This window comes from Raphanus sativus, chromosome 6 (genome assembly GCF_000801105.2).
Source record: "Raphanus sativus cultivar WK10039 chromosome 6, ASM80110v3, whole genome shotgun sequence".
Classification (NCBI taxonomy): domain Eukaryota; kingdom Viridiplantae; phylum Streptophyta; class Magnoliopsida; order Brassicales; family Brassicaceae; genus Raphanus; species Raphanus sativus.
The window spans coordinates 49,327,548-49,341,898 of NC_079516.1; the positions used below are offsets into that span (position 1 = coordinate 49,327,548).

General features: G+C 31.6%; 3 protein-coding genes across 4 annotated transcripts; 1 reads left to right on the plus strand and 2 right to left on the minus strand.

Annotated features, from left to right (window-relative positions):
• Positions 1–582: 582 nt before the first annotated feature.
• LOC108807318 (uncharacterized) lies at positions 583–4,381 on the minus strand. Its single transcript, XM_018579588.2, has 14 exons — positions 4,217–4,381; positions 3,884–4,034; positions 3,714–3,811; positions 3,405–3,466; positions 3,221–3,312; positions 3,021–3,144; positions 2,830–2,916; positions 2,540–2,633; positions 2,258–2,365; positions 1,865–1,965; positions 1,489–1,554; positions 1,322–1,409; positions 1,061–1,121; positions 583–955 (listed from the first exon to the last, which is right to left on the minus strand). The coding sequence occupies exons 1-14, from the start codon at positions 4,287–4,289 to the stop codon at positions 757–759; spliced, it is 1,404 nt and encodes a 467-aa protein (XP_018435090.2). The 5' UTR covers positions 4,290–4,381; the 3' UTR covers positions 583–756.
• Positions 4,382–6,798: 2,417 nt separating this feature from the next.
• On the minus strand, positions 6,799–8,094 carry LOC130496909 (SWR1 complex subunit 2-like). Of its 2 annotated transcripts, XM_056989587.1 has the most exons (4): positions 7,750–8,094; positions 7,614–7,656; positions 7,458–7,523; positions 6,799–7,328 (listed from the first exon to the last, which is right to left on the minus strand). In XM_056989587.1, exons 1-4 carry the CDS (start codon positions 7,778–7,780, stop codon positions 7,121–7,123), a joined length of 348 nt encoding a protein of 115 aa, XP_056845567.1. In that variant the 5' UTR covers positions 7,781–8,094; the 3' UTR covers positions 6,799–7,120. The 2 variants fall into 2 exon arrangements, with proteins under 2 accessions (XP_056845567.1, XP_056845568.1); XM_056989588.1 differs by lacking the exon at positions 7,458–7,523.
• A 2,548-nt stretch (positions 8,095–10,642) lies between these two features.
• On the plus strand, positions 10,643–12,406 carry LOC108806164 (probable pectinesterase 15). Its single transcript, XM_018578205.2, has 5 exons — positions 10,643–11,041; positions 11,131–11,302; positions 11,379–11,585; positions 11,653–11,903; positions 11,977–12,406. The coding sequence occupies exons 1-5, from the start codon at positions 10,650–10,652 to the stop codon at positions 12,182–12,184; spliced, it is 1,230 nt and encodes a 409-aa protein (XP_018433707.1). The 5' UTR covers positions 10,643–10,649; the 3' UTR covers positions 12,185–12,406.
• Positions 12,407–14,351: the final 1,945 nt, after the last annotated feature.

The window sequence follows — 14,351 nt, forward strand, 5'->3', positions numbered from 1 at the left end:
TATAAAAGAGATGATAATAATGAGAATCCATCCATTTTTGCTAATTAATGTTATTTTAGGAATAGAATCGCAAATCATATTAGAACGGATTGGGAATGGGATTACTTCATTGGTTTGTACAACTATTCTTTTTTCATTAATTTCTACTATTCTCGATACGTCATGGTACAGGGTTATTTGGACTACAAGATTAAACCAGATTTTAGAACAAGATTTAATAAGTAATAGTACTCTATTATAAAGGAGATGATAATAATGAGAATCCATCCATTTTTGCTAATTAATGTTATTTTAGGAATAGAATCGCAAATCATATTAGAACGGATACGTATCCACTTTACAAGGCATAATATAATTAAAAATCGCCTCATAATCTTATACACTTTAACAATTTTTTTTAAAAGTAAATTTGATTAGTTTCCACAAGTTTTAGTGATATTTAGTCTTTTAAAAAACGTTCACTAAGTTTCTAATAAAATTTCAATTAGTATTTTAAATCATTAAATATATCTATTTCATTATTTTGACAAAAAACATTAATATATTATAGGATTTTAATTGCATTTTTAAATCCACCAAAACTCAACCAATAATCCCCATCCAGACATTAGAATATACTTCAGCATCCATAAGTCAATATTTATTATGTGGACAGGTGGTGTAAGTAATTCAATATCCAGCAAAAGATAATAAAAAAACTGTGACTGACGAGCACACGTTCATACAAAACAAGAAGTGAAACGATGGCAATGCGGACTAAGAGGGATGGTTCCCTCTGGTAGGACGACACACATGGTTACGTTTACGAGCATGTTCTTCGTTGTGGTGCTGAGTCCTACACGCGTATCCGTACCAACAGTTTTCTCTCGCTGCTGCATCAGCAGGAAAATGATCTACGGTAAGCGTCACCCGGAACCAGTATAAAAGGAACCCCACCAGCTTATTATAACACTCACTGCAATGTACAACAACAATCTTATCATCACCACCAGTAGGAAGAAATCAATTTGCTTTCAAACGATGCAATTTTGAGACAGCGCGAGAGCACTAGTAACTTTACTTGCAAACATGTGTTGATGCAGTTATGGACTCAGCATGATTGAGTGGCATTCGAGAACGGTCTGCATAAGAAAGAAACCATTACAACTTAGATTGTGTAGAAATAAGAAGGGAAATGGATAGGTTTTGATTTTGTGGTTTTGGGAAACCATTTCGGCGTTGTAGAGGGATATCAGTTTACTTTAACATTGGTTTGCGCAAATGATATCTTTATTGTTAAAACAATCTTGAACGGTTAAATCATTGATATTTAAGATTTTACCGATTTGTCTATCATTGAAAAGCCTGAACCACTCAGCTACAACATCCTGCACGGTTCTCCCCATCTTAGCAATGCATCTTTGTGTTATCTACAAAAACCGCAGAAATGTCACAAAAGAAAGAAAAAAAAGAAAGAAGTCAATAATCCGAAACGAGGCAGTTCCTTACATCTTGTTCATGGCGATTCATTTCATGGGTTATGAAGGGAATCCTTGTAACTGTGCGTTCCGAGATCTGCAAATATTAGTAAGAAAATAATGAAAAAAAAAAGAGAGAATAACAAATACATAAAACCTATCTTGGAAACATAGCATTCTAACCACAGTGCAAAATTCTTTTTGTTGCAATACCTCAGAGACGGAAAACAAAAGCTAAGATCAAGTCACGTTGCGTATAAAACATACATAACAGAGAGACAAAGTTCAAAGAGACTATATTCTTAACGGAAACTATTCTAATCTTAGATAACAAACAGTATTACCAAAATGCCTTTGATTATTAGTAAACAATGAACAATATTTGATTAGATCATAGCTCAACCTACAGGTTTGAAAGTTTCTGGACTGCAGACTGGAGTAGATTCACCATGTGTAACATTTTGGGAACTCCAGTAAGCACCACAATACGGCCTATCACATCCCATGCCTGCAATAAACTATAGTTTAAAAGTATGTGTGTAGAAAGTGCAAGAGTTTCCTTTCCGACTTAAACATGGTTAAGTATTAATATAGTCACATCAGTCTGCGAATTCTACCAGCATCCCTATGTTTTAAGCACCCAGATTTTACATTACATATAAAGAGTATTCATTCAATAGATACAAACTTTCTTAGCTGAGCAAGTGAAAATAGCAACTAGTATTGAAAGCTAGATGGTAGATGATTTTTGAACTGTAAACAATGCAAACTACAAAATCGTATTTAGTATTATTACTTACAGTGTAACGGCACTTGAATATTGGTTCTATTGGGCATCATTCCTCTACACAGGTGGCACTGCAGATGTGCACCATGGCGTTCACACCGATAACCACCAACCGTAGCAACTATAAATAGGGCAATTGGCGCAAAAGAACAAATCAACCCATCAATGATTAGCATTTTACGATGATGTCTCTAGTCCTCATCTTTTTCGATTTACGTTTCTTTACTACAACAAGAATCAATTTGTTTTTGGTTTCCTTTATATCAACTTAGCCAAGAGAATCAGTTTATATTACCACATTGTGGGCATTGCAAACGCAAGCTATCTCTTTCTTCAAGTGTGGGCGAGACCAGCGTACTCAAACGGCGTTTTCTCTTGCTCCCAATGATCTAAAATGTATGTAAAATTGTAGTATAAGTTATAACACCCGAGTAATTGCACAAGAATCACGATCAACGTGTGGTAATGATTCCTTAGCGGCATACACCAATTAATTAATCAGTGACAAACTCATCTTGATAACTTAATGCTTTATGTATTTACAAAATCCGTTACTTAATAGAGAATATGCCAGAAAGTACTTACAAGATTTGATTGTATTGAGGAAGATGCGTCTAACACTGCAATGTCTTCAGCTGGCCGCCTCAGTGAACTATCTGCTTTTAATATATCCTAACATAACATGCACTGATATAGTCACCAAAAAGCTCAAGAAGCATATATGAAAGCACAAGAGTAGAAGAAAATGCTTTGCAGTGAAAAGATAATAATACTACCTCTTGTATGTTTTGCAGAAAATGGTTTCTCCCGACAAACTGTACAGTTGTTCTGCACTGTGGACACAGGACATGCTGATGTCTTGCCTCAGATCTCCGCATCCATTCTGAGAAACATCCATTACTGCAGGCAGAACACACCAACCATCAGAGTATAATATTTTTATCTACAGATGATGAGAAGTGCAAAATGGGCAGACCAAAAATTATGAAGGCAAGGCGCAGCTGTGACAACATCATGCCACACGTTTAAGCAGATACTGCATTTGGCGTGGTCAGGATCTATGGAAATCTGAAGTGCAAAATCAAAGAGATTTAGAATAAGAAACTCGACTTGAAAATTCTCAAATCGTGGACTATGAGTAGATAACATAGCAGCAGCACCTTCAGTAGCTGGGATCTGGAGTCTGGAGCAGGCATTACCGTAAATCTGTACTGCAAGTAATCTACACAAAATTGAATTTTAAAGAAAAATTATATATCTCGAAGTTTATATTGTCTTCTTAAAAAGTAGCTTAAACATACAAACGACACAAAACAGTAATTTGAAGCTCAGAACTAGTTCAATTAGAGACATTAGTATAGCAATAATCTACTCTATTAGACTATTAGCCCTAGAAATTACTTTATTTCATCACATTAAAAATGGCCATTTTCTAGATGAAACAGAAAAAAAAACAAGACAGGTCGAACCTTGAAGACCAGGGCCAGGAACAATTTCAGAACCAGAGATGATATCAACAGCACCATGTTTAGAGATAATAGCCTCGTCAACAAGTATAGCATCCGAACTAATAAGCAAGCAAAAAAAAATCAGAAAGTGTAAACAAAGAAAACAACACAAAAAAAAAGACTCTCTCAACCTTATGTTACGTAAAGTGGCAGAGCCTTGACCCAAGTTCTTAGTGATTCTGCACCATTCATGTCTTTCTGAGGAAGATGGTTTAGTCTCGGAGCATATCACCATATCATTGAACCTAATCTCGATGTCTGAGAATCTAGTGTCCAACGGAACTGCAAAATTAAGACCCAAAACATGATAGATCAGTGCTTAATCATAACAGAATCAATGTAATGCAATGATCGGAATACAAATGAGATAATCATCATCAAGGTCAAGCAAGAGAAACGGCTACAAAGACAGGTTCTCAAGAGCAAAACAAAAAGGGATGGGAGAAGGGAGAAAAAGGGCAGACCCAGTTTGGCCCATGCATCATCATCATCATCGGAGGGTTTAGAACGAGATGATTGACCTGTTTCCGTCGTCATCGGAAAGAGTTCACTTTCTAAAATCAACAGAAAGCTTTCAGAGAACGACTCTCGTAGTTTTGTTGTTTTTCTGTCAAAGGGACAGGACTTCTGTTTTTTTTTTTTTTGTTCTTCGCTTAACCGTTCCACTTATGGGCCTTTATATATGTATGGGTTTTTATCGTTGGCGTATCCGTGATATTCAGCCCATAACGTAGATTACTAATTGTGTTTACTTGTTCCAATTTTGTGTTTTTTTTCTCTTTCTTTCTTTTCACAAAAGAGTATTTTATACTTGTAAAACAGGTACAAGATGTTACGATAAAAAAAAAACATTTTTTTTAATTCTAAAAGAGGACACATACATATACATATGTATATATTTAAAGTAATGTTAAAAGAATAGCTAAGCAATAATTAAGTATTTTGTAAAGGATTAACGATTAATCGTATTATTCAAAGCCTAGACGAATCTTAGGCGTTAATCAATTATTTATTTATTTTATATGTATTTTATATTTAAATAAGATATTTTAATTTTAGTTTTAATTATAATATTATTTTGATGAATTATTAAAATAAGATCTACAAAACATAAAAAAGATAATTTTATGGATTTGTAATATCATTATTAATTAATTTAAAGGATTTAGACTAATTTAGATTGAATTAAATTGATTTTAACCAATTAAAAACAATTTAAACTATTTGAACCATAAATCAAATTTTTTTAAAAATTATTTCAGATATGACCGAGTTGTCGTCTATGCGGCAACTATCAATTATTAGAGCCATATTTTAAAGTATATATAAATGTCCTCGTTTATATATTAGTATACCGAGACAAAAATTGAAAAACACATGAATGGAATTATTACATAATGTAATCAACAAAATCATTAGGTTTGTGATGAGATTCTTTGCTTCCAATGAATTTGAAAAGGAGGTACACACACAATTTTATTCTCATAACTTCCTAAATCTCTAATCACTTATATTTTTATTTAATATTCTTAATCAACCATAATTAATCCTTGCTTATCAAACTAAAATAATCCTTCAATTTTTTCTTGGTTATTTTTGGCTTCATTTTCATATTTGATCATTCTTGTAACAATATATATGTTTTTGGACTTATTCATCTTTCATATATGATTGATATATTACATTGTTTTTGGACTTATTCATCTTGCACACTTATCTTACTTAAGTTCTTTCTTTTTTTGTTACATTCTAACAAAAAATATAAATGCTTGTATTTCGCTTTTATTATTTTGGATATTTGCTTTAAAAAAATTGAAAACTTTGATTTTGGAAAATCTCATAGAAAGCCTAATGTTACCAAAATAAATCAAATTACAAAATTTTAAAATTTCTTTGTGATGGAAAAGAGATTAATGAGGTTTTCGACATCACATTAACGAAATCACAATTGCATTACTTGTCACAAACCAAACCATTTTACAATTTTGTTTGTCTGTATTTGAAAAAAATGTCTTACAAACTAAAAACATTTTTGATATAGTTCAATTTTTTTGTTGATTGATGTTATGATCAACATAATTAATATTTTCTTACCGAGCTAAAGCAATTCTTCATTTTTATTTGTATTTTCATCTTCATATTAATAATTTTACTTGTGACCAATATCTGCACTGATAACATATGAACCAAACATTAATATATTCATTAGCATCTTTTGTGTTAAATTTTTTTCAAAATTATGATAAACAGAGAATGGATGAATCTATATACTCTTACCTTTAGATCCCATAGTCAACAAGGATGAGTTTCTTGTCTTGGTTTGATGAAGAGATTGCATCAATCGCCTCTTGCACCCTTGTGAAGTTTCCACAACCTCTGGATGAAACATTGAAGACAAAGTATCCATTTGTTGGGAATTGTGAGAAGTAGTCACAACTGGGAGGATACTGAGATAGAGAGATCTTTGACAAGAACACAAGGAAGAACATGAAGATGTACATGATGAACGAGCAAAGAGATGGTTTGTCTTGTGAAGAGAGTTTTCAAGAAGAGAAAGAAGACCTTGTTCATACGCTGACCCTCTTAAAGGATTGCTTGTTCGAGCGAAGGCGAGATTTTGGCGGTTAAATCCAAGGTTTGATTTTTATATAACCTTGGAGGAGACTTTTGGATTCCGCGAGTTCGGTTTATATGCTTTGAGTGATTTGACTTTTGGTTAGTTTGGTTTGAAAGAGTTGGGTTCGATAATGAGCTAATTTGATTCTTTTTTTTTTCTTCTTCAAAATCCTACTATTTTTTCGGTTACCGGTTTGATTCTAGTTTAGTTTAGTTTAAAATTTAGGTAATTTAGATTAATGTCAATTAATTCGGTTCAAAATATGAATGTGGTTTTAGTTTAGTACAAATCTTGAAGGATTTAGTCATAAATTTCTTGAACAGAACTCTTAACCAAAAACTGAAGATTTCTACTCGGTTAAGCGAGTTCGGTTTAATTTTTTTTACCAGGCCTAGACTTTGGATTGACTGAATCCAAGTAATATTTAAAAAAAAAAAAAGAAATTCATTCGATTGCAAAGGTCAACAAAATAGTGAAAATTACACTCTCTGGTTCTAAGATGGTGTAGTAGGTTACTAGGTTGTGGTCGGGAGGATCAATTACAAGGAGTGTGTTGTTTCCAGTTCAAGCTCTGATCATGAAAAAACTTCATCCATGATCTTCATCATCTCTCAACCACAAAACCACTCGATGATTTATTTAATACACAGAGCAGCCGCTCAATATGTGGTCCAAATAACTGTTAGTTCATGATGTTGATTGAAAGTAAAACCTTTTTTCCTAGATACGAGCCAATCAGGGAAGGTTGTTATTAGTCTGAATCTGAGTCTGAAACTTCACTCGCTTCTGGAGTCTCCAAATTACAGAAACGAGCCGAGTTTCTGAGAGAAAATGATCTGCTTGTCTTTGGAACCATTGTTCTCTTTCGTTTTGCAGAAAAGCCGTTAGCAGAAGTAAGTGTGTCAAACAGATCTCCCATCTCCATTTTCTTTCTCAAGCCATTGTGTTCTTCCATGAACCTTCAGAGAACCAAAAAAAATAACATAAGATTCTAACAACAAAAGAAAAAGAGAACGTGTTTTCCCTGCTTAGAGTAACAAAATGAGGCGTGAAGTATGAAACAACATGTGGCATCATCAAAATAGTACCTTTCTCTTATTGCTTTGAAGGGGTCTAGAGTTGCATAAGCAAGACCAGTTTTTGGATCTCGGTACCTGTCTCACCCATACACAAAACACTAACCAATGCTAGTTGTTACATAGAAATAGTTAGCTCCTTTGAACAGAGCTAAAAACGAATCTTACTTGGCAGGTAATCCAGTAATCACGCGTACAGCTTTTTCCGGATCTGCAAAAGAGAACAAACCAAAGTAAAAGACAAAGATCAATATGGATTAAAGACAACAGAACACACTTTTGTTCATCTATAAACACCACTTACAGGACAGCTTGCCCAATCTGCGTCGCACCATCCAGTCCAAACAGAAACTGGTGCACCTTATCTTCCTCTCGATCAATGATGAACCTTACATATATACAACTCAAGATGAGAGTATCTAGGAGTATCTATACACAAACGATCTTCCTAGAATATGACAACAAACATAACTACACAAGTATATCCCAAGTATCCGAACTTATCCGAAGCTTCAGTTACCGTTACGTATTCAAACTCCATACAAGGGATACGAAAGGTGTGTTAGAAAATTTATGGGAGAGCCATGGACAGTTCAGTTTCTGTGTTGTGTCGAAGATCCTAGAACTTGCTTCGCTGGCTATCTTGAGGAAGCATGCATCATAAGATATTTTCTGGCCGCTGAAAAAAAGAGGACCAAAGATATTAATCGAAAAAAAGAGGACCAAAGATATTTTCTCCCCCGCATTTTCTATAGATATTTTCTCTTAAAATCTATCAGCTTTTTTTTTTTTTTTGGCATCAAATCTATCAGCTTTTAGTGATTAATGATCTTTCTCTATATATCAAATCGTTTTAATCGAATAATATGTTGCGTATTTTGCTTTGGTTTTTAACTAAACCTTCTTCCAGCCTTCCTTCAACTCCAGTCACTAATATTTATGGCATGACCAATTTCGACATGGATTCATGAATGAAAATTACAGTTGTGATATTAGTATAGTTTAATATTCTTGACTAAAACTTTGGAAATATGTTTTTTTGCCATGATATTCGTTAAACATGCGGATTGAAAAATGAGTGCATACTGCATATCGACGCACTTGCCATTAATTCTATATGCAGTGATGCGCATCTAATGGGGAAAAGTATTTATCTTGACTTACAATTTCATTAGGATATTTGGTACAAATTTGATTTACACAGTGAAACCAATCAGCAATATATGAAAATGGAATTGAAACCAGTTCGGTTCGGTTGGGTTCCGTTCGTAATCTTTAAACCTATCGGTTCTCAAATTTTCATCTTCAATTCTTATTGGTTCAGCAACTTCAAACCGACCAGTTCGGATTAGTTTTGTGAGTTGCTTGTCTTTTCAGGCTTATGATAAACGAAACTGGGCTTATTGTTAATGGTTTTAAGTCCATTAAACAAATATACAGAACTTTGTCGTTTCAGTTGCGGCTAAATTCCAAAATGATTCAATCATTTTTCATATGGGGATTATGGGAGATTACCCCTGTTGATTATCTATCTATCTTATTAAAACAGAAACATTTTGTTGGATCTAACATTTATTTTGTAAGTTTTTAAATTAAATACATATTTATATTTATAGTTAAACATACATTAAATCACTAATATTCATTTCTTTATATTATTATCCATGTTTCCAAACAATATATTATTTTTTTATATTACTATCAACGTTTCCAAACAATATACTTATTTCTTTATATTAATATCAATGTTTCCAAATAATATATTTTTATACTACTATCAATGTTTCCAAATAATACAATAATTAATCTTAATTATTTTATATCTATCATTTTCTTTTAAAATTTTTGTAGAAACGTTATAATTTCATAAATTGCAAAATAATGAACTTTAAAATTTCGATTATAAGATTACAAATTATGAAACTATTACAATTTAAATCCAATTAGATTACATGTCGATCATCCATCAGTTCAATCGGTTAGTCTCGGGTTTTAGTGATTTTTAATATAAATATTTTAGAAACATAAATTGAATTGCCAGATCTCCGGATTAACCGGTATAATCACAATCGGGTTGAATTTAAAAATACTGATTTAAATGCAAAAATATTTTAAATACACACTCTTTAAAAATTACCAAAATATTTATTAAATTATTAGTAAAATTTTTCATCGCAAAATATTCCGCTCTTCAAAAGCGCGGATCAAAATCTAGTAATATTGTTATAACCCAATCGTTTATGATGCCGAATGTTGAGCGTTCAAAACAAGTCAAACTAAATTTTTTTAATTATATTTTTAAATGTAGAAGAGCGAACATATCGTTATGTATTTCTCGTAAAACCATACCAGTGCCAAATATGGAGTAAAGAAGTTTTGCTTTGCTTTGATCAGATTTTGTAAATTATAAATATTATTTCATTAGGCGAAGAGTCAAACTGTCAGTCTTTATCATTAAAAATCAACGCAAATTAAAAATATAATAATTGATTTCGTAATGGTTTTGTTAAGCATCATTAGCCATCTTGGCGTACAATTTCACCGTACCTCTAACTCGCTCGCTTGTCGGTTTGAAAATTCTTTCTTTATAATCCCAACAACTATTTCATCGGAATCATTTAATAATTTTTGAACATCCTTTCTAGAAACGAGGCTTGCAAAATTAAATTATAGTTTGTTTCATAAATTTTTATATAATATATTATTTTAGTTTTGACCAAAAAAAAAATATTATCTTAGCTATATAGAGTGGTACTTCTTTTTCTTTAAAAATGATATGTTTCACTAAATTTTATATATTCTTTTAGATAGATTGAGTGGTACTTCTTTTTCTTTAAAATGCTATTTGCAAACAAGGAAAAACTTTTTTTTTTTAAGTTAAAATACTTCCTCTCTGTAAGAGTATCGGTAAGAATTCATAGTTTCAGATTGTTTCCTTTGTTGAACATGTATGTTATGAAATCATCTTCTAGAGTTTTATTTGAACTACATGAAGATTTTTCTTCAAGTACTCTCTTAATTAGTAGGAAAAATGAAAATGTTAATTCAGAAACGTCACTGAGTTTGATGCAATAATAAATGTTTATACTTTATATAGAAGCCCATATCCTTCACTTTACTCTCACGCCACTCTAACTCACACATGTATAAATAGCAGCCAACATTTACCCAGCTTTTTAAACTTAGTCCCCATTGATCTTAACCATGCCCATCAAAAAGGTTGTAACCACCTTGATAGCTCTTTTCTCCACCATTCTTGCTCTCTACACAATCCCATTGCCCTCCTCTCTCTCTTCTATTGCTACAACTATCATAACCAATTCTCAACTCGGGCCATTATCAATATATTCAGCATTCTTTGGACATAGACACCATCATCATCACCATCACCACCATCATCATCACCACCATCATGTTCCAGTAAAGTGTTGTGAGAAATGGACGTCAAGGCTTACACACCTGTACGAGGCTTCACTTGTGTTGACTGTTGATTTAAATGGTTGTGGTAACTTCAGCAATGTTCAAAGTGCAATTGATTCTGTACCGGATTTAAGTCCTTCCACAACTCTCATTATCGTTAATTCGGGTGTTTATAGGTCGTCTCTTTAACTTCAAGCTCGTGTTATTCGTTTTGTGTGTAATATCAAATAGTTTTAGTAATGTTGGTTAAATATTAAGTAAACAGGGAAAAAGTTACAGTCAGTGAGAACAAGATAAACATTGTAATGCAAGGAAGGGGATATCAAAACACATCAATTGAATGGAACGACACAGCAAAATCTGCAGGAGGCACTGCTTATAGCTTCTCTTTTGCTGTGTTGGCAGCTAATTTCACAGCTTACAATATCAGCTTCAAGGTAAGAAAAGAAAATCGCAACATGTGAATAAGATGATATGAGTTCTCAAATATGTATTTGTTTTGAGTGGTGGAAGAACAATGCACCAGAACCGAATCCTGGTGAAGATGATGCACAAGCAGTAGCTCTAAAGATTGAAGGAGACCAGTGTGCTTTTTATGGATGTGGATTCTATGGTGCTCAAGATACTCTTCTAGATGATAGAGGAAGACATTTCTTCAAAAATTGTTTCATCCAAGGGTCCATAGATTTCATATTTGGCAACGGAAGATCACTCTATCAGGTTAAAATTATACAAACATACATGAGCATTCCAAAAATGACCATAACCAATATAAATGCTTTAACAGGATTGTACTATTAATTCGATAGCTAAGGAGAATACATCAGGGGTCAGTGGATCTATCACAGCTCATGGAAGGCAATCAGAAGATGAACAAACAGGATTCTCTTTCGTTAATTGTAAGATAGATGGAAGTGGCAACGTGTGGCTTGGACGAGCTTGGGGAGCCTATGCTACTGTAGTGTTCTCAAACACCTACATGTCTGGAATCATCACTCCAGAAGGTTGGAATGATTGGGGTGATCCTACCAGAGAAAAGTAAGTCGACTAAATAAACTCAAATCATATAAAGATCTTACGTACATTGTCCTAAATGCATTTTATTTTACAGGACGCTGACTTTTGGAGAGCATAAATGCTATGGAGAAGGAGCAAATTACCAAAGAAGAGTTTCATATGGGAAACAACTAACCGATTCTGAAGCATCTTCATTCACGAACATTTCTTACATAGATGGAGACCAATGGCTTAGTCAAACTAACATACTCTCCGAGCTTACATCTGAAGAAAACATGGACGAACTTATCGGATTTTACTAACATACTAGATCTTGACCCGTGCGACCGCACGGGTATTAATTTTCAGTTTTAGTTTTTATTTATTTATACTAAATAGTATATTTATAATATTTGATCATTTTATATTGACTAAGCTACGGATGAGTATTTAGGTATCCACTCGAATTCGATTAAAATCTATTTGGGTTTGAGATTTTTGAGTTTAAAAACTCTACCTCTATTCGGGTATTTATAAGCTTTGGTTCCGATTTGATTTGGATCTTTGCGGGTTTGAACCGTTTAAACTATTTTTAAATTTTTTAAATTTATATATATTTAAATATCGTTAAATCTAAAAAAAAATATAACATGTAAATTTGAGTAATGTAAGCTAAAGTACGTAAATTAAAAATTAAAATAGGTTTAACTTGAATATTTGGATGAAGAATAAATATATATTTTAAGTTTTTTTTTGGTGTTTTGATTATTGTTTATCTACTTTAGATGTTTACTTTTGACTATTTTTATATTTCAAATATTTTAAACAACTTAAAATATCTTATATTTTGGATATTAACTCAAAAAATAGCTAACATATTGAAGTATATAAATATGATTTAAATACATTCGAATATCCGAAATATTTCGTTCGGATAAGGTTTAGTTATTGTTCTCTAGATACCAAAATGGTAAATATGTTTGGATATTATCTAGTTTCGGTTCAAATTTGGTAATATTTTTTTCGTTTAGATTTGTTCAATGAAGAGTTGATATTATAATTTTCATGAATTGTTTGTCTAATAATTTTTTTTTTTTGAATTTGACACTGATTTAATTGAGAAGTTAATGAAGTGTATTTAATTCAAATTTAGTTTAAAAACACATTAATGTAAGTGGAAAAGACAAAACATTAAAATAGGAACTATTATTTAATTGTGTATTTAATTCAAATTTAATTTTGGAAAACACATTAATCAAAGTAGAAAAGACAGAATTAAAATAGGAAATAATATTTAACGTCAGTGGCATAGAAGTGTAAATAAAACTGAAAACTAAGGGTTATTTTATATGGGTACTTCTCTTTTAATAATATAGATGTAATATATATGTGTAAGATATATAGCAAACAAATTTTTTGAATGATAAGTATGAAAATAGACAATATGGTTAGTATGCTATTAAACATGATACATTAGTTATGAAATTTGTAAAAATAATAATTGTTAGACTTTTAACCAATTTGGGACATATAAAATAAAGATTAAAATTTGTAAGAAAATGAAATGTAATATAATATATATTTGATCTAACTGCTAATTTATTATAAATGGGCTTATGTGTTCAATAATTTTCAGATTGGATTTTGACATTTAGTTTTCATAATTACTGTAGACGGATGAGAAAGTCAATGGAAAATAATTTTTCAAAAATAAATAAGGTGATTCAGTTTTTATATCTTGTAGTAGACATGAGCGTTCAGATATCCATTAGGGTTTGATTCATGTCTCTTTGGGTTTTAGATTTTTGGGGTGAAAGGTTTTAGTCTCATTCGGATATTTATAATTTCGGTTCATGGTTTGGTTCGGATAACTCATTTAAATTGTTTAAAAAAAATAAAATTCTTAAAATATAAAAGTAAAAATATATATAACAAATAAATTTGAATAATGTATGCTAAAAACTTAAACTTAATATAAAAATTGGTTTTGTTCGAATATTAAAAGATAGTGATGGCACAATAATTTTCCTACCATACCATATTAGATTTTTATTATCATTAAATGTGGTAAATTTAGAATTAGGAAATGTATTTATTAAACTGAAAAGACATCATTTGTAAAACTATAAATAATTTCGAAACTGATTTAATAGAGAAGGAAAGTTAAATTTTATATTAGGACAACACATTAACTCAACTGAAAAAGACAAACATTAAAATAGATAACTTAATCTATATTAGGACAACACATTAATTCAACTGAAAAAGACAAGCATTAAATAATGTAGTTTAATTTAATTCTCAGTGGCATGGTAGTGTAAATAACTTTGAAATCTTAGGGACAATTTATATGGGTACTTCTCTTTTAATAATATAGATATTTTAAAAACCTAAATTGAATTGTCAGATCTCCGAATTAAACCAGTATAATCACAAGCGATTGAACTGTTGGATGACCGATATGTAATCTAATTTGATTTAAATTGTAAT